This window comes from Enhydra lutris, unplaced genomic scaffold (assembly GCF_002288905.1).
Source record: "Enhydra lutris kenyoni isolate GAN:26980312 unplaced genomic scaffold, ASM228890v2 scaffoldscaffold2, whole genome shotgun sequence".
In the NCBI taxonomy this organism is placed as follows: Eukaryota; Metazoa; Chordata; class Mammalia; order Carnivora; family Mustelidae; genus Enhydra; species Enhydra lutris.
Genome location: NW_019154086.1, coordinates 41945628 through 41965541, shown reverse-complemented (window position 1 = coordinate 41965541; position 19914 = coordinate 41945628). Strand labels below are relative to the sequence as shown.

The window sequence follows — 19914 nt, the reverse complement described above, 5'->3', positions numbered from 1 at the left end:
TAACCAGCCTTAGTACCAGCAAAACTTCAAAGTGCTCTCTAAACATTGAATTTTCATCAGTGGTGCTGCAAGCCTTAGTTCTCATCTTTCATGCTTACCCATGCAATAACTTCAAAAGGATTAAAAAGAAGAATGACAGTCTCTCAAAGCAACACTGTGCTCGGCCCAGTAATCTTGTCATTAGCTATCATGCATATACAACAAGATAATTGCTTCATTACATTATGCTTTAATAAATACAATAATTAACATTTGTTACCAAAAAAAGCAAATATGCAAACCATTTAGAAATGAAATCCAGAGCCCAAGGGATTTCTAGAAGAAAATGAAAAAGAGTTAGACAGCGTCAAATATAGACATCTTCAAAGGGAAAGAGATCATTTAAAGTTTACTTACTGAAATATGTTCTTGCATATTTTATTGTTTTTGTCATCTTGCTTGTTATAATCCAGCCAGTGAATGTTCAAAGAACATAAAATCCTACAAATAAATAAAGTGGATATGAGTACATTTACAGAAAGGCAACAATTAAGATCTGGAGTCTCACATGGAAGCTTTGATTATATAAAGCAATTATGTTTCCCAGAGGTGTTGCAGCAACTTGCGATTTGGCAGTAGGAGGAAAATAAAAAAGTTTTAAGCTCAACGATACTTTCTAGTTTTCAGAATACAAGCTACTTGGAAGTCTTATCTGAATCAGCAGGGTATCATCAGCCAAAATCTTGGGGGATCAAGACAGTGCAGGCTTTGCAGGACATTGTGTCAGTGCGGGACGTTGCAACAGAAACTGACTTTTGAGCAAGTATTACATACATCATCATGGACTATGTGGTTAGTAACTAGGTAGTCATCTCAGAAGTACCGAAAACTGTAACAGGAGGATTTTGAGAAGGGGTAGTTAGAGCTATGGGTTGTGGAATGGTAGCATCAAACTAGAGGAGACCAAACATTAGGTTAGTACTTGTGAATTTTGCTGTTTGGATCAGTGAATATTCTCCCATCAGCAGTTTTCCAAAGGTCTCTCTGTCAGCACAAGGTAACAAAATGGGGACAGCATTTAAAAATTAAAAATATAATTCTTCCTATCAAATTATATGTAGAAGTAGTAATTTATCTTGGAAATACATGTGAGAAATAGTTTTAAAAGCTATATTGCACCCCCCCCCTCAAAAAAAGGGGAAAAAAGAAATGTCTGGGAACATTCAATATTCTCAGTAAGTATACTTCTCTCTGAGACAATGGAGTTAAAAATTTATTTTTTTGATGACTGGGCTGTTATCGGAATCAGAGCTTCTCCAATTTATACTGCATAGCAAATTGTTGATAGTACATTTTTACCATCAGCCTGTTAGATAATACAAGTGGGTAGGGCAGATTAAAGATGATCTGTTTTTTAAATATAAACATTAACTGCAGAGCTTAATCAGAAAGGCCAAATTAAGGTGTTGGGAAAAGAGCCGTGTGTGTGTGTGTGTGTGTGTGTGTGTGTGTGTGTGCACGTATGTTTGGAGGGATTGGTGTTGCAGTGCTGAATGATCAAAAATGGGAAAGGTGAGCAGGAAATGGAAAATTAAAAGCCCTGTCACCTGGATATAGAGGAGAATAGGAATGGAAGAAATATTAGGTCATAGGCAAGACTGACTGGAACTGGTTAGATTTATAGATGCAAATGGGAATTGAAGGTAAGTGACTACTTAGTAAGTATAAAAACCTAGCACTACACATATATGAATTCTACTTTCTACCAGTGATAGGGAACCAATAAGTTAAATTCCTGGAAAAATATATATTATGTATTAAACTCTAAGTATCTATCAGCAATGTCACTAGGGAATTATTTTTAGTTACTCTATTTCCCAAGAGTCTTTAGAAAAAGCTGAGTAGATAGAGCCATTTTTTCCTCCACAACAGCACACATTAACATAACCTTAAGATTTAGGATCCTAAAACACTGAAGAACAACAAAATATGAGAGAAAGAATGTAGGTTTATTTTAAAATTCCATGACTTTTTGCAGAGCATTGACAATGATACGCAATGAGGGAGATATTAGAGGAAAAATCATGAACAGGAGATGGCCAAGCATTTGGCACAGGTATCACTTGAATTCTGTTCTCCTATCACTAATCCACACCAAGAAGAAAATATTTTTAATGGACTTTTAAGTTAGAAAGAAAGGGACGAAGACATGATATCTTTGTAATAATGGAAGCTGATACATATTAACTCACCCCACTGAATCCATGTGTCCATGTTCATATTGGAAGGGCAAGACAGCTGTACTTTTCACATTCTGAATGTCACTTAATTCATTGTTAAACAATGGAACAGTCCTGAACTTTACCCAGGATATATAATGTGCTATTTACATATTTTTCAGTGAAAGCAAAAATGAGTGAAAAATATAAATTGAAATTGAAAGAGAAGGGTAACTAAGGTTTTGAAGAAACGATGAGTAGGATGTAACAGGGCACCAGTTCTTGAGGGAGAGGGTGTATGAGGGCCAGTGGAGAAGGGCTGCCTATTAGAAATGCCTGAATTCTGACTTCTGAAGACTTGGTCTCAAACTAGCCTTCTATGCATAATCCTCCTTGGGGGTAAAAGTGATGCTGTGTAAAATGAGATTGGCTCCATACTGATTAATAAGAAAAGGGAAATAAATCACTCATGCTCTTTAAGACCATACTTACAAAGAGAAAACAAGCACCTATCATCGCTGCTTTGACTGTTACATCTAGATCTGCAGGAACGTGAATTCCGAAGTTGTCAGCATTGGTGAAGACATCATTTACAAAACCTGACCAGTATTTCGAAATCTTCCCAATTGTAAGCTTTTCATTAATGGTCTTCACCTTTGAAAAGAAAATAAGAGATGTTAAATCTAAAAGTGAAACAAATGGTTTTAAGTATGTTTGCTTCGAGAGAGATGAATTATTTTATTTATCATCAGTGACAATTCCATGTCATTCATTCCTTTATATAAGCACAAGTTTGTAGACTTAATTTTATAGTTCACTCTTCAGAAATATTGCTTTTCTGACAGTTGTCTAATTCATCCTAATTCCTTTTCTTTTTTTGCTTTTTGTATGCAGATTGAGAATATAATATCTATAAATAATTAAGGCCAGGCTACCACAAGATGGCAGCAGGTACATAGACTCAATTACATGGACTAACCTTGAAGGTAATTCCATTACCTGAGGTCCAGATTTCAAACCTGAATTCTTCAATTATAAAAAAAAGAAATTATTTTTGATAAAGATTTTAGATAAGATTTTTAGAAGAAACTTCTACGTATAATTTGTAAACTTTTTAAAAAATATTTTGTTTATTTAGTTGACAGAGAGAGAGAGATCACAAGTAGGCAGAGAGGCAGGGCGGAAGCAGGCTCCCTGCTGAGCAGAGAGCCCCGACGACTACGGGGAGCTCGACAACTACCGGGAGCTCGATCCCAGGACCCTGAGATCATGACCTGAGCTGAAGGCAGAGGCCTTAACCCACTGAGCCACCCAGGCGCCCCTAATTTGTAAACTTTTAAATTTTTATTGCTAAGATCTTATAACTACTAACATACTTAAATATTATCAGCCATTGCTTAATCTCATTTTTATGTTATACTAAATAACTAAATATAAATTTATATATATATAAATATATATATATAAATATATATATAAAAAATATACTAAATACTAAATATAACATAAAGGTCATTCCTTTATTACTAACTCCAAGTCCTATTTTTCACTAAAAAAGAAAAATCCTCTGGGCAAATATATCACACAGGAAATGCAGTTTGACATAAAAAATCTATAGTCCTTCTCAGCTAGAAGGCATCTACAATTAAACTTTATCAACTATTTTGCTTGCTCTGATTATCATGCAAAGGCTGAAAGTGATTCAGTATAAATTTTCACTTTCTGTATGGTGAGAGAAGATAGAAAATAGAGAAAGTTACTTAGGACATTCATTACTACAAATACTAAAATGTTTTTAAAACTTTTAAAAAGTATTTTATTTATTTATGAGCAAGAGAGGATGAGAGTGAGGGATAACACAGCATTGGGAGGGCAGAAGGAGAAAGAGAAGCAGATTCTCCACTGAGCAGGCAGCCTGACATGGGCTCAGGCTCAATGTGGGGCTTGATCCCAGGACACTGGGATCAGGACCTGAGCAGAAAGCAGATGCTTAACTGACTGAGCCACCCATGCATCCCAATAATAAAATTTTCAAGTCTTAATCATAAGGCACATTTTTATCCTTTAGTTTTTTTTTTTTGTTTTTTTTGTTTGTTTTTTAATTTGAGAGAGAAAGAGCGCACGGGGAGGGAAAGAGAAAGGGACAAGGAGACTCCCCACTGAATGAGGAGCCTATCCTTAGTCTTAGGAAAGTCGTGCTAAGTCCTTTTAGAGTGGAGTGGAGTTAGAACACCTCACGTTGCAGAATTTACATCATATTTTGGGTGAACAGTGTTCCGTGAAGTCCTTCAAACTGAATGAACGTCCTAGGTGGGATATACATGAATATGTAAAGAGAGAAGGAATGAATAGCAAATATACCCTTTAAATTCAATCTGCTTTGCCTAAAATGTATTTCTAGGAAAAGCAGTTAAGATAGCTCATATTCTTACAACCAAATTTGAAACTTCCTATTGTTTTTTTAACATTGCGTTTACACAAATACGTTTATGTAAGTGTAGATTATTTTACAGAATGAAGTTAGCAGGTCTTCTGGCCATAGCTTCTAAATTAGTGATATTTTAAAGGAATGTGCTTTTTAGATGAGACCTGAACTGGGATATGTAACTACAGAGCAACAGGAAAGAAGATATAATTTAGGGTGATTCTAAACTAAATGTATTTGCTTTGTACCATAGGTGCTATAATTCCACACACATCAAAAAGTTTTAGCATGTTTTTAAAAAAATTTCTTAATATCTCTGAAATTATGAGTTATTATTGGCATGTAGAATATGGGCTTATTACATTATTTCACAAGTATATTGTCTTCTAAATTTATTTCAGAGATATTTCAGGATTTGAATATCTTAAAATTCAATTATGTTGCAAAAAATCAGGACCTAAGTGAAAACATCCTTCATTCTGTCATCCATACCTCAAAATCCACATCGCCAAAACAGCCACATGGTGCACAAGGACCAACAATCTTCAAAATATCTTCTTTGTTTGCATTTTGGATTGTGAATTTAGGCAGAAAGGGGTCCCACTTCTGTGCAACATAACCAACTATAGTACCAGGAGGGGCTTGGATTTCTAACTGTAAGAAGAGATAATAATAAAATAAGATTTTTCTAGGGTTATTGTATTTTAATTTTAAAGTGTCAATTTACTTTTAAACAGTAACTTTTATAAAATTATTTTTGTATTCTACAAACTATTCTGAATATTTGCTATAAGGAAACACAGCAGTGGATTTTTTTCTATTATTTTATAGAAACAAAGAAATTCACTCTGTAGATATGCTTGGCATTATTCACTGAAGGTCCATGTCTTTAATCTTCCTTCCCTGAAGAGAACCTATCCCAGAATTGTCTTCTGACCCTGGACGCTGGCTTCTTTGCCATTTTTGTTCTGAGTGTGGCAATTGGTCAGGCACTGAAGCTGTTTCCCATGAGGTATTTCCAATCTACTCCCTCTCCTGTGTTGCCACAACACACATCTATTTTTATCCCTCACTTACCAATTATTAGCTATTTGTGATTGTTTTCCCTTCAGGCTGTCAACTTCAAGCTTCTCTGTGTTCAATTAAAAACAAATGCTTCTTGTGAAGGTACTGTTTTACATACCAGTTTGATTCCTGGTTCACTTCTTCCAAAGCGTTACAGACTAACAATTGCATTTTCAGGCTTTACTTTAGTATTTTACCCTATTACCTTCATTTCCTTAATTTCTTTATTTTTCATCATATTGTACTTCAACATATTTATGTAGTCAAATCAAATCCATTGTGAAATAAACTAGAGGTGGGTAAAAATAATGAAAATTGTTTGCTTTTAAATCAAACCAACTCTTATAATCTGTTTACCTTTTGTCTTTTTTAAATTTAAGTTCATAGTCTTATGTGTATGCCTTTAGTGTTCTTGGATCACCAGAGGTGGTTTCAATGAGAGTGCTTAGAATTATGTAGATCTGACTGGTTAAATCACTAAGTTGTACAGCTGATGGTAATGTAACATTGTGTGTCAATTATACTTAAATTAAAAAAAAACTGAAAAGAAAGAATTATATAGATTTGTTCTGGGGTCATTTTTAAAATAACTGGTTTGATTTTGACCACATTTTTAAAAATTATTAATGGTTATCAAGGTACATCTTTTCATTTATGTGACATTGAGCTACTATAAAATAAAACATCAATTATCAGAAAGTTTCAAACAGATATATTATACTGACCATACCATCTTAGAGCATATTAAATCTTAAATATCCTCAGTAGGAGGATGAAGATTTGAACTCCATGTATGACTGCCTTCTCCATTTTATCACTTAACCAGGCAACTGCCTATAAATAGTTGGAGAATTAGTTTCAATATGTATTGCTAGAAACTTCCTCAATTCACCCCATTCGTATTAATATTTATTTCTCATCATGCCAAGTGGAGTACTTAAACATAGGTCGTCAATAGAAAAACTGTTTTTTTCCTTTTTTTTTTTTTTTTTTTGAGAAACTGGCATTTGAATAAGGACAGTGGATCTAGCCCCATTCATGATATTTCAGTGATGTGTAAGTTACTTCCAATGTCTAAGCCCCAGTTTTCTCAGTTGCTAAATGTGGAGAGTAAAACGTATTCTTCTAGCTCATACAGATGTTATGATATCAAAGAGATTAAGGTAAGTGAATGTTCCATATTGACTTAACTGCATTATGTCAATGAAAGTTATTATTGTAGATCTATTAGATAATGATGAAAATCTATTATATATTAAAATAATTAAATGATTCCCTTCAGAACAATAACATAGTCTTTGTTCCCGTTCGAAGTTTGTCATAAATGGCTGAATGGGATGGGAGATTGTGTATGAAAAGTAATACCTAACCAAGAGAACACCTTGGAAGGGTTTGGTATTACTCAGCCCTTTCTGAACTTTGCTACAGTCGGAGAATGCAAAGGGTAGATTTGCTTAATGGTGGATCTCATAGATATTATAATTATGTACCTAATAGAGAGATTCAAGAGGATGTGTCCTATTTACGTGACACATTAGCTGTTTTTTCCCATTCACCAGAAGCCACTAGAGGTTTTGGTTGGAAACAAAACAAAACAAAACAAAACAAAAACAAGTTAGTGAATCACCAAATCCTTCAGCTATTCTGCTCCTAAAGGAGCAACCTACCAAATCAAACAATCCCAAGGTGAATTGCCTCATGGCTCCAGATGGATGTCATTTATTAAATAATTGTTAATCTTTTCAAATGTAGAAAAATAAAAGTACATGTCCAGCCCATGACTAACCTCTTGCAGGTAGCAAGGGCACCAGCAGCTGTTACACCTCAAAGGCCTGTTTACTGTAATCACCTCCCGACCTGAGTTATCCGTGATCTTTAGAGTGCAAGATCGCAGTGTGGAACAGAAGGTACGATTAAAGCAGATGCTTTCCTCCACTGCAAAGTAAATTCTTTGTCCCAGGCTGTTTTTAATCTCATATTTGTTGGAAGTCTCAGTGCCAAGTATCACTAAGGGAAGAAAAAATAATTCATTAAAACAATGCTATTGCCTAGTATCAAATCTTTAAATAAGTAAAGAAAAGAAAACAGAGTCACTGACTAATTATTAAGTGAATGGTATCTTCTTCATGCAAATCTATTTCCATGCTCTAAAATTTGAGGGCTTAGCTATGGAAATCAAAGTACTGAGAACAAAGCTGTGCAATGATTAAATTTTGATTCCAGATATATGACCTACTTGGAACACATAGTGCCGCTTTTCAACTGAAAAAGTCTGAAAAGAATCGAATCCTGAAATGATCCTTCTATCACTGCTGTGGAATTTACTGGGACAACTCACAGCATAGTAATGGTTTTGTTTTAGGATCTATTTGGCTGTATATCTACAGCTGCGTGCCATCCTGCCATTTGCTTATTACAATTTTGACATATTCTATTTTATGTATAGAATATTAAGAATAAAAAATACTCAAGCAATCTGTATTCAGTTAGTCATCATTGTAAATCTGTGTATTGTTAAAAAACAAGCCATTTGATGAATCACTGATTCAAAGATAAAACATTGGATTTTGTTCGATGGGTTTCTGTTATTTATTTATTTATTTTTTGTTTTGTTTCAAGTTTTTATTTAAATTCCAGTTAGTTAATATGCAGTGTAATATTAGTCCCAGGAGTAGGATGGGTTTTTGTTATTAATTTCAAGCTTGATTTCCATTTCTGAAATTACTAAAAAAAAAATTATTAAGAAGCATGGAAATGATCAAACATCTTTTATTATTTTAAAATAAAAATAATGTTAGATCCCTGATAACAATATTACTAAGGACTTGGAGAGTTTTATGCTTTTATGTTTATCTGTATCGGACTAACAATTTGCTTTCCAATATTTGTTTTAAAAAGTAGACTTACTGATCTTTTTAATTTAATTTTATCAACATTTAACTTAATTGTTTATGACGTATTTAAATGTAACAAAATTTCTGAAGCCTAAAATATTTTTAACAGTTTTAATAAGTATAGAATATAATATACTTACTTCCAAGAAGCTCCACCTGCTGGTGTATAATTATCAGGTCTAACTGTAAAGAATGACATAAAGGAAATAAAAAGCATTACATCACACTTTGAAAACCTTTGGAGATATTACTATCAACCTATTTACCACATGAAATTCCGTAATTTTCATGTTCTCTACTAGGAAGTAGTTGAAAACAGGTGACATTTTATAATGAAAACGGTATCTTTTGTATTCAAGTAAAAATAAAAAAAAATTACAAGAGTTCTGAAAATTCCAAGGCAGAATTGCCCAGAATAAGAATAAGAACTGTGGTTAACTCTGTGTTCTTTCTGTGATAAAGGGATAAAAGAATAACTGTTGGAAATAATACTTGAAGATGTTTAAGCAGTCTCTAAATAATAATGCCTAAAAGTTTTTTAAACTCATTTTTTTAAACTCATTTTTTTAAGCAATCGTCTGAATGTGTGGCCTCCCCTCTCCACCCTGCCTAAATCCTCTTTCACTCTCAACTCATTCCTCACAGAAATAAAATGTCTTTGTTAAAGCTGAGAGAGATCCTCTATAAATTGTTCTCACTCATACCTTCCTCCGGATGAGAAAAAAAAAACAACAATAAGAAATCCTATTGATGCCTACAAAATATCCATTTAAGCAGAATAAGTTTTGCCACTAACAGCTGACATAATAAAATCTGCTTTATGTAATTAAAAATGAAGTTAGCTTACAGAGATAAAGTAACCATAGATAGTTAAGAAATGACTATATTTAAAAGTATACAATACAAATATTTAAAGGAAATAATAAAATATGTTCTTGGAATGAATTTTATTTTTCACTAAGGTAAATTCATGAACCATGAAGACCATTGTCTTCTCCAACATTTCATGTTCTATTTTGCCTCTGAATTTTACTTTATTCTCCCTTAACATTAATAAACTCCCTGGTAACCATTTAACTGAAATATCATTAGTAATATTTGGTATTGATTGGGCATCACAAACACAGAAAATCTGAAGTTACATTACTTCCTATATTCTCCATGTATATCCTGAGGTGTAGTAAAACTAATGCCTCATCCTCTATTTAAATCTTATTATTCTTAAATGAGCTCATGTAGCCTTTTTTTTTAAGGTTCACAAAAAATATTTTCCATAAATAATTTATGATTTAAGAGATTCTAAAACCTATTTTAACAATAATGGCAATTTTTGAATATTAGAATCAATCTTTTGTAGTGTATTATTGTTAGTTCTGTTCTCTTTTAAGGCAAATGGAGAGAAGAGAAAAGTTCAAAAAGGATATCCACGATTATTTAGCGGTGGGTCTGTTAGAGGTAACTTAGGTATGGAGAAGAACTATGGGGGCAAGACTGAAGTTTGAATCCGAGAACTTTAATGTTAGTGGCATCGATCGAGTTTTAGTCTTGAAATTTAGAGACTATCAATTGAGATCCACTGCACATTGGAAAGGAAAGTCATACCCCTCTGCTTTTTAATAATAGTAGCTGTTTATTTAGTGGCTACCAGGAGGTAGTCACTGTGGTAGATATTTTGACATAGTGTTTGATTTAATCCTCATAAAAACTCAGAGAGGTAGACATCATTACATTTTATCCATGAAGAAACAATCCCAGAGGGAGTAAGCAGTCAGCCCAGGACAAGCAGAGCTTGTAAAATTGTTGGGCAGGATTTAGACACAGATCTTACAGCCTGCCACCCATTTTGATGTGCTTTCTACTCTGTTGTTGTTTTGGCATCACTAACCTAATCTTAGGAACTGGGATAAACAATTCTTAAGTGATATTGTGGAACTTCTGAGTACCTTTTCTTCCTAGTTTGTCTACCTTTATACATACCCCAATCTCTGTGATAATGTTTGATTTGATCTATCTCTGTGAGCAAAGCCCCTGGATTTGAGGGTCTTGTTTTGTTCTTGCAGTTTCCTTTAAGTAGTCCTGGGCACTTCTAAACTATTGTCCAAATGAGTCCTTTCCATCCTTGGCTATTAAATAATGGGCTAGGAATTGTTGGCAACTTTAGACAGATTGGATCATATATTCAAGTATCAGGGCAAGTAAAGCACTGAAGTATGAAAACCATAGAGTGAAAATCTAATGAAAGCTTTGGATATATAGCTTAAGAATAAATTCTCATATATAATTTATCAGGTTTACAGGTATCAGTGATTCCATTAAATATATGTACTTCAAATAAATTGGATCTACACATGTGTCTTTGTAGAATTTAACTCACTACTCCTACCTCCAGGTAGGTGACTAAATTCTAATAATTATCATTTGACACTAATAGGATAAAATGATATTGACTTATGAATATGTTAATCCAGAGAGAGAATCTCTAGTTTATTCTTATGTTTAGCTCTATATGAATGGTGTAAATATACACACACATACATACACACATATACATTCATATATATGTATATTGCATACATATTTACATATATATATACATATATACATATGTGTATATGTATTTATGTTTATATACATACCTGAAGTTTTATTTTCAAATTATTAATGGAAACAAGATTTTCATTAGTCATAGGATGGACTTGATTAAAGGAAAATAAATGAGTTTTTACATTTTAACTTTGATTTTTTTAATTTAGAAGGATTTTTTTGTATATTTTGTATATTTTCCTGTTTATTGAAGGATGTACTATTTTCAAATATTCATGATTTTATTTCATTCTTATGGTTTTTAGATAAAATTTAACACAAAATTCATTTTATCTATATCTATATCTATATATATCTTACAGACTTGTGGTATAAAACATTCAAAATGCTCATTTATCCTGTTATAAGTACACTGCTTTAAAGTAAGCAAGTATTCTTTTAGGATAAGGTGAATAAATTACCCTTCCCTTTGAAATAAACTATTCACCAATTTGTGGCCTATTTTTATTTTCTGGAAAAGATTACCAAAGGTATATGTCTAGAAAATTGACTTCATTTTAGAACTGAAGCCAATGGGTTCATATCTCTATTTATGGAACGTAAAAAAAGAAATGTATTCATGTCAAGCATCTGGCTCCGAGTGTGTCATCATTCATGGATGGAAGAAGAATATGTGATGACCATATGTGATCATCAAACCTCAGCCCTCTGGCACTGGTATATCACTTTTATACTTGGCAAAACCTTGTCTGACAACATTCCCAAACAGCTTGCAGCAGTTAATCAACTCTAGTCAGCTGTTACAGCTGATCCTTTCTGCAGATGGAAGATGGTAGCTTAGCTTTTCCAGCTCTTTTACATATCTCCCTGAGCTCTCCAGTCTCTGAAGTACATTTGTCTGCCAGTGGGTTTCTGGAGAAGGCATCTGCAATTATAAACGTTTTCCCAGGAACATATGCTGCTTGCAGCTTAAACCCTATCCGGCATAACAGAAATCTCTGGTACCTTAAGGGAATTAACACAGAGATTTGATTTTGATAAAGGAGATAGACTTTATAGTTTGAAAGAATGCCAAAGAAGCTGAAAATAGCAGCAGATGTGCTGACATCTCAATATTAGCGTATTTCTAATCTTTTGCAGGATAAAATAGAAAAGTAACAAATATATATATATATATATGTATACATATACATATATATATATGGCTCTTTATGTGCCACATAATTCAGATGATGGTATTTCTTGATTGATTTATTATAAGGATTGAATCACTGCTCACCCTCCAATGACTATATCTAATACTAATATAATCTTTTAAGCAAATCAGCCTGGAGAAGCAACAGTATCAAAGACAATGATGTTAACTTGGTAATTTGCTTTCCCTTGCCTTTATAGCTACCTTTTGAGATTCAGTTGAAGACGCTGAGTTCTCAGATCATTACTGACGTCTCTCCTGTGTACTTAGATCCTTAACAACCCTTCTCTCCTCTACGCACCTGCACACATTATGATGGTGTGTTTATCTGGCTTTAGTACATAGCCTTGCACTTTTTGTCAACATTTTTTGCAAGACGATTAGGTTGCAGAATGTTTAGGTAAGAGGACCTAGGTTTTATGCTTTTTATATGTCTTGATGATAGCAAGTACTCAATAAATATTCTTTAATTGAATAGCTGTAGGTCACTAGATGTGTTGGACAATTCCTTGAGGATACATTTGCTTATACCTTGAGCAATGAGCAGAAGGAGGATAAATGTGCTAAACAGCTCCATCAAAAATGTTTAGTGTCATCACTCTGCCAGATAAATAAGGATAATAGAAGTGGGAATAAAAAAGAATACATTTGTTTCTAAATAATAGAGATAACTTTTTTCATAATTTCATAATTTATACTGCTTTTCTCATTTTGGTAAGTGATTTGTTGAAGTTCTTCAACTGTGGTTGAAAAGCAAGAAACCAAGTCTGTATTCATTTTAAGGGGTGAACGTGTGTAGAAATAAAGAGATAAAAACACCTGGCTTAAATATTCTAGACCAGGAGGGAGACTGCCTGGTGGAGGGAGAACTGGCTGCCACACTTGGTTCCCTGGGTTGGGAAGTGAGACCTGAAAATTGTGGTCAGGGTCTGGAGCTCCAGGAAGAAAGCCAGGCAAACCTCTACTTCTTTGGTTCTGCGCATCTGCAAGAGAATGAAAATCTCAGCCCATATTTAAATTTAGGCCATTTCATTTTTTTCTCATAGTATTTGTTACTTCTGAATTCAGAGGGTCAATAATCTCCTGAATTTTCCCTACTCACTGTTGCCTTCACTTAACTCCTAAGCCAGAGAAAAAGGAATGCGGAAGACAGCTGATAGAAGTTATATGAAAATGTTGGATAATTCGGGCAAAATAAATGATTCCTACAAAAATATATTTTTGAAAGCAAGTTAAACTGTTCAAAGAGCTGAAAAATTATAAACTCCAAAAGAAAAATAAATGGTAAAAAGAACTAGATATTCTCTACTCGTAAAAAGATAAACATAGATACCAGTTTTGAACCATAATTACCAGTTTCAAGGCATATTCTCCCTTCCTCAGATACTTATGAGGGTACCTTGTAATTGCTGAGAATATTTTGTCTCTTTTTATCAATCCTACTGCTGTGTCTAGGTTTAATTCAGTGGTCCTTACTCTACCACAGACCAGGCTCTACCTGGTCCAGGCTCTACCACAACCACCTGGAAGGCTTGTTAAAAGACAGATTCCTGGGCCCCACTCCAGAGTTTCTGATTCAGGAGTTGGCAGGAGTGAGGCTTCAGAATTTGCATGTCTCTTAAGTTCCCAGATGAGCTAACGCTGCTTCTCTGACCGTATACTTTGAGAACTAATGGGTTAATTCTACATACTAGCAGAACATTCAAACCAATTTATGAGCTTAAGGGCAGTATAATATCTAATGAAGCTTTGATTTCCCAATATTTTGTATAAAAACATCCAAATACTTTTGACAGTGTGAATCCCTTTGTAGCTTACTTAATATTACAAACAAGAAAATATTTACAGAATTCTAAAATGTTTGGTTTTGATTTTAAATCACCTGTTTTCTATTTTATTGCCAGGTAAAAATGTTCTAATTCCACTTATCTGCTAGATTAAAATGTAGATATTTGCTATTTATCCTGCATTAGTCTGGAAACTGTAGTATTATGCATAAGATGTAATAATGTGTGAAAAAATCTTTTTTTTTTTAATCATAAATTACTGTCTTTCTACTATCACTTTTTTTTTCTTTTTGCATGATTGCCTTCTAGATTTCTCCCTCATTAGATACCATTTTTTTTCAAAGACTATCAGAGTTTTTATTCCTCATCTTTATTAATCCATAAACTATTGGAGTTCTCATAGTTGCATTCATTTAGTTTGATAATACTATGCTGTCTTAGATTGAGTGTAGGTATGGGTCAAGATCTGTGATAGGTATTTTCAAATATTAGAGGGGCCATTATGAAAGCAATTCATACTATTCTAAAGACATATGAATGGGAAGGACAAGAAAAAGGGTCTGCTATAAGGAGAAGTTTATAACAGCTGCACAGAGATTTGAGTAAGTACTCTCATTGTACTTATACTAAAGTTGGAGTGACATCTATATAATTCACAGTAGATTAGAATGGATTATCTCTCCTGAACTCATGTAAGTTGTGTGTATGTGGGGGTGTATTTTTCAGAATTTTTAAATCTCTAAAAAATAAATTTGAAGAAAGGACTGAGTTTCCTTTGGTAATAGTAAATTCCCCACTATTAAGAGAATTCAAGCATAGCCTGAATGAGTTCTTGGAGAGGGATTAAAAAAAAAAAAAAAGCCAGAGCAAACTGGTGAAGGAACATGGGCATCCAAGTAATGGTCCTTTGGACCTTGACATAAACCCTTTGCAGTAATAATCAGCTCGTTAAGTTTGTGTATACATGTAGTGTTAATGAGAAACAATTGCCAGGTGATTTATTTATTTATTTAAACTTCAGGTTGTAGGAATGGATGAAGACAGGTGTTTAAGTTTGTATTGGTCTGTGACATTTAGAATTTGGACGGACACGCTTTAGTGTTATGACCATAGGGAAAAAAACTCGTCATTTGGCCTCATTAAAATAGAGCTCCATATCGGGGCGCGTGGGTGGCTCAGTTGGTTAAGCTGCTGTCTCTTCACTTCTGTGTGTGCTATGATCTCAGGGTTTGGGATCAAACTCCACGTTGGGGCTCTGTGCTCAGGAGGGAGTTTGCTTCAGGACTTTCCCTCCCTCTGCCTCCCCCCACCCCGCCTTGCTCTCTCTCTCTAAAATAAATAAGTAAATCTATAAATAACTAGATAACTAGTTATAAATAACTAGATAAATAAAATAGAGTTCCACACCAATATTAGCAGTTTGCTTCCCCACAGGACCCATCCTGAACTTCTCAGATCTGGGCAGACAAAAAGCATAGGGGCTCAAGTACTCCTCCTCTTGGAGAAGTGGAGAAGGTGCCCTGAACAGAACCTCCATCAGCAAACTGGGGAGGAAGACTGTGTAACACCATGTCTAATTTGGGAGAGGACCCAAACAGCAAGGTTAACTGGAAATAGTAACATGGAACAAACAATCCTTTCTTTAGCTTAGTGCCAAAAGCACTGTTGTCATTGACTTTCAGAGAAAAATAGAGGCCAATTTATGATCTAGAGAAAACCAGTTCATAATGATAAAATTTAGGATAGAAGTTCATCCTGGCTGTGAAGGTGTATGACTGTTGACCAAAAAGGGGACTTTATGAGATGCCAGAAATTTTCTATATCGTAATTTTGTTGGTGGTTACACAAGCGCACCCTTGTTTTAAAAAATCATGAACTTAAGTTTGATGCTCTTTATGCAGTGGACTGTATGCATGTTATCCTTCAAATAAAAAAAACACATACAGGGATCGATGTCTAATAATAGCTGGCAGAAGACCATTAGATTCTCCCTCGTCAATTGTGTTGTTAGAAAGATTAGCAAATTACTTCAGTTCTATCTTGTAAGCTATATCTGCTGTGACAAAATGCAGATTATTGAGTGTCTTGCAAGTGGCTCTACATTCTGGACGCAGGTCTTTGGGTCCTTAGACCTCAAAGCAGGTCAAGAAGCAGTGATGCACTGGGGTCCCAGGGCGGATCATGTCAAAAGTCCGACTGGAGTCTCAGCCGGAAACTCTTGTCACCATGGTGACATCACTTGCTTCCTTTTCTGAGATTTCAGTTCATATTGGAAAAGCTTTTAAAGATGGCTTCTGTTCAGTTTAGATCATCCTGGAAACTCCCGTCTTTCTCAAACTTAAAATTTGGGACCAACTTGTTCTTCAATTGTGTTTATTTATACTAAATCAGGGGACTTCAGACCACACAAGTGTTTCTTCACTTCTAATGGCATCCAGTATTCAAACTGTGCTCTGGTTTAGTGGTGCTGATTCAACTGCCCACAAAATGTGTGAACTATCCAATGACTCTGTATTCCCCGGGAAATAATAATTGCCACTATCATTCATGAGGCAGAAGACTTTCATGATGTTATGAATAAGGTCCTGCAACATATTTGAAGAAAACTGTCTACCAAAATGTTTTAGGTAAATAATTGATGATAATCTGATTTGCCCTCTCAAACCAGATTTCTGATTCAAAAGGGAGCTTTGCTTTCATTTCCTTTAAATAGAATAGAGTCTCTAACAGATGTTTTGTCCACTTCATGTGCTAAATAATTTGAGTAGGTTGCTGGAGTATTAGTTTTTCACCTGAAGTTTTGCCTCTAAGTTTAGTGGTGAGTTTTTATCATTACTGAACATCACTGCTTTTTTTGGTAGATTAATCATATTTTGATCTTACTATGCTTTCCAGTCACAAGTTTCTTCAAAGACTCAGACCACCAGTTAAAGAAGGAACGCCTTTGAATTTCTATCTGGCTTTGAATTTCTATCTACTCTTTTAAAAATGTATAACTAGCTTATAAATATTTCACGTACTCTGCAACTCTTTACCTTACAGGCTACGGTTGTTGCTATAACTCTTATATAGTGAAGAAGTGTTTTGGATTAAGTGTTGGTGTCAAGTCTTAAATGAAAGAAAAGGCTTGTCAAGGTTTTTTTTGTTCGCTTTCAAATATAAAAACGAGGTACATGTATTAAAGTTCATGATTTTTTTGTTTCATGTCTATAGTTTACAATTTGTTTCAGCTTTCTCCGTGATACTCAGGGACTGGTGTACATTAAATGTTGAAGGAAAATGAAAAGATTACCTCCTTTGTTCCATATTAAATAGCATCCCAAAGTGTGTTTTGATAAAGAAAGCAAATAAGCATATGTACTTCTTTGAAAGCTTCATTAAATTAGTGGTGGATTTTTTTGTTGGACTCTATTATCCTATTTGTAATTAGGTTAAAAGGTTTCTGTCAATTATACTAATCATAATTCTTCATGCTTAAACTTTTTATTACAGGCTAGAGTTTAATGGTTTGTTCTGATAATGGAATGAAACACATTATAATCTCATTTTTATAAATTTCACAAGTGTTTTTAGTGAGATTGAAACTTATTGCCATCAAAAACAACCATATCTCTTGTCTTTTGAGAAGTTATTTAAAGTAAGACAGAACTAATGATATTTATGCAGTTTTAGGAATTTGAGGGAAAAATTCCCAGCTTCCTGTCCAACAAAGTCCCCAATTAATCTACTTAGATTAGTTATTTTCTGTTTGCTTTTTAATATATTATTTACTGTCAAAGAATTTTGGGAGTTTTTTCATAATTCAGTAATATTTACTTCTAGTCCATTAAATTATTAGAATTTACCAGCAACACATATTGAATTCTTTGTAAGTGGCTATATCACAACAAGTGGAGAATTTAAAAATACCGAACTGTATTTTAACACTTTTTAACTTATGTGTGAAAAGTTTTCTTCAAATCCCTTTAAACTTGGAATATCAACCTGTCCTTGTGTTTGGTATTAAATACTGCCCTTCTAAATTCTGCTATGCAGCTTTTCTTATTAATTCACTAGATTTATATTCATGGTAACTAAAACATTGTTTTTATCTTAACTTTTACCTTCAATCAGATAGTGTTTCTTTTTTAATTTAATGGAACATTTTCCTTGAAGTTAAAAATTCCAGTCTTCAAAATTGATAAATGACAGATTTCAAAGTGTCGACCTCACTGATTATAAAATCCCTACAACTGAGTACTTTTAGTCATAAATAAGGAAAAATTTATTAGCTAACTATATTTACTCTTACCTTTAGAGGCCATGAAGATGTTTGAGTCACTTCTTCAAAGGCAGCTGGGTTAAAAGAAAAGGCTTTTCTTGTTGCAGCAAGGAGAAAAAACACAGCATGCATAAAAACTTCAGAAGGTGTCTGTCTACTTCATGTCAGCTTACAAATAACAGAGGAAGTGAGTGCCTTACTGTATCCAGAGTGATGTATTTTATCACTTCGGACAACAGGGGGAGCCGAAGCTATCAGCAAAGGTAAACACTACTCAAATCATCATACTCTTGATGTCTGAAGGAACTACATGAAAATAATAAAAAGAGGAAAGGAAAATAATGCAATACTCATTTTAAGAGTCTTGTATTCATGTAGTTACTGTTTTTTTTAATATTTCTTTGAATGAATATATATATGTATATATATATATATATATATATATATATATATGCCCTTGCTTTCACTATTATATCAGAAATACTCTATTTTTCTAGTTTCTAGAAATCTCCTGGGCCAGAGTCTATGATACATTATTCCAATCTCTGTAAGTTTCTGACAGTTATAAACACAATATTTTATATTTTGAAAATGAACTTTAATATTATTTCTCTCTCAGGATTTCTTCACATTCTCTCCCCCAAAAGCAAAGAAGCAAGAAGAGAATTATTCCTTGTGATTTGTGTAATAAATAAACCTATAATTTCATTTTTAATTGAATTTGTTCAGTCAGAGGCATATGAAAATACAAACCTTCAATGACCTCACAAAGTTAATGGAAACATACAGGTGATATTTAACTACAATTGTATACTAGAGGGGAAGAGAAAGCATTATCACCTTGACTCGACAGCTCATCTTCCTAAATGCAGGTGACCAGGTAGCCATGGAGATTTTGCTTCTAAGACAATTGCCCTGGATGGCATGATTTGTAAAGGTTGAACTTCCGAGATACGCTGCATTATAAATAACACTGTCTACTTCTAAAAATAGCTAAGTGACTTGATAAGCCATAGAGCATGATGAAAAATTGTAGTCAGCCTCACAGCTTGTTGACAGCCAAAAGTTTATGTTCTTATTGGCAAAGAGATATTTCTTTTTATTGTTGTGGCTGTTTTGAAGTATTTGGGGTTGAAGAACTGCCATTACCTGACTTGTCATTTTGCAGAAAAGGTGAATAAATATAATTATTTGTTAAAGATTTATTTATTTTGAGAGAGAGAGAGAGAGAGAGAGAGAGAGAGCGCACTGTCAAGCAGACTCCCAGCTGAGAGGGGCTAGGTCTCAAGACCCAGGGATCATGACCTGAGACAAAATCAAGAGTTGGAGGCTAAATTGACTGAGCCACCCAAGTGCCCCAATATGATTAGTATTTTAATTAAATTATATGTTTCCTAGATTTGTTACTATTTTTTATGGGCATTTGAAGAAACATTATTCCAAAGAAACTAAGTTGTTTTAACACTATCAAACTTGGTATTTTAATTTATGACCATAATGGACAAATTAAATTTGATTTTCCACAGAGCACCATTTTGGAATGAG

At 33.9% G+C, this 19914-nt stretch overlaps 1 protein-coding gene across 1 annotated transcript; it reads right to left on the bottom strand.

The window, feature by feature from the left end:
- Positions 1-441: 441 nt before the first annotated feature.
- Positions 442-18540, bottom strand: LOC111151162 (phospholipid scramblase family member 5). Its single transcript, XM_022508962.1, has 7 exons — positions 18400-18540; positions 13141-13304; positions 8723-8765; positions 7475-7695; positions 5116-5277; positions 2691-2852; positions 442-480 (listed from the first exon to the last, which is right to left on the bottom strand). Exons 1-7 carry the CDS (start codon positions 18410-18412, stop codon positions 442-444), a joined length of 804 nt encoding a protein of 267 aa, XP_022364670.1. The 5' UTR covers positions 18413-18540.
- Positions 18541-19914: the final 1374 nt, after the last annotated feature.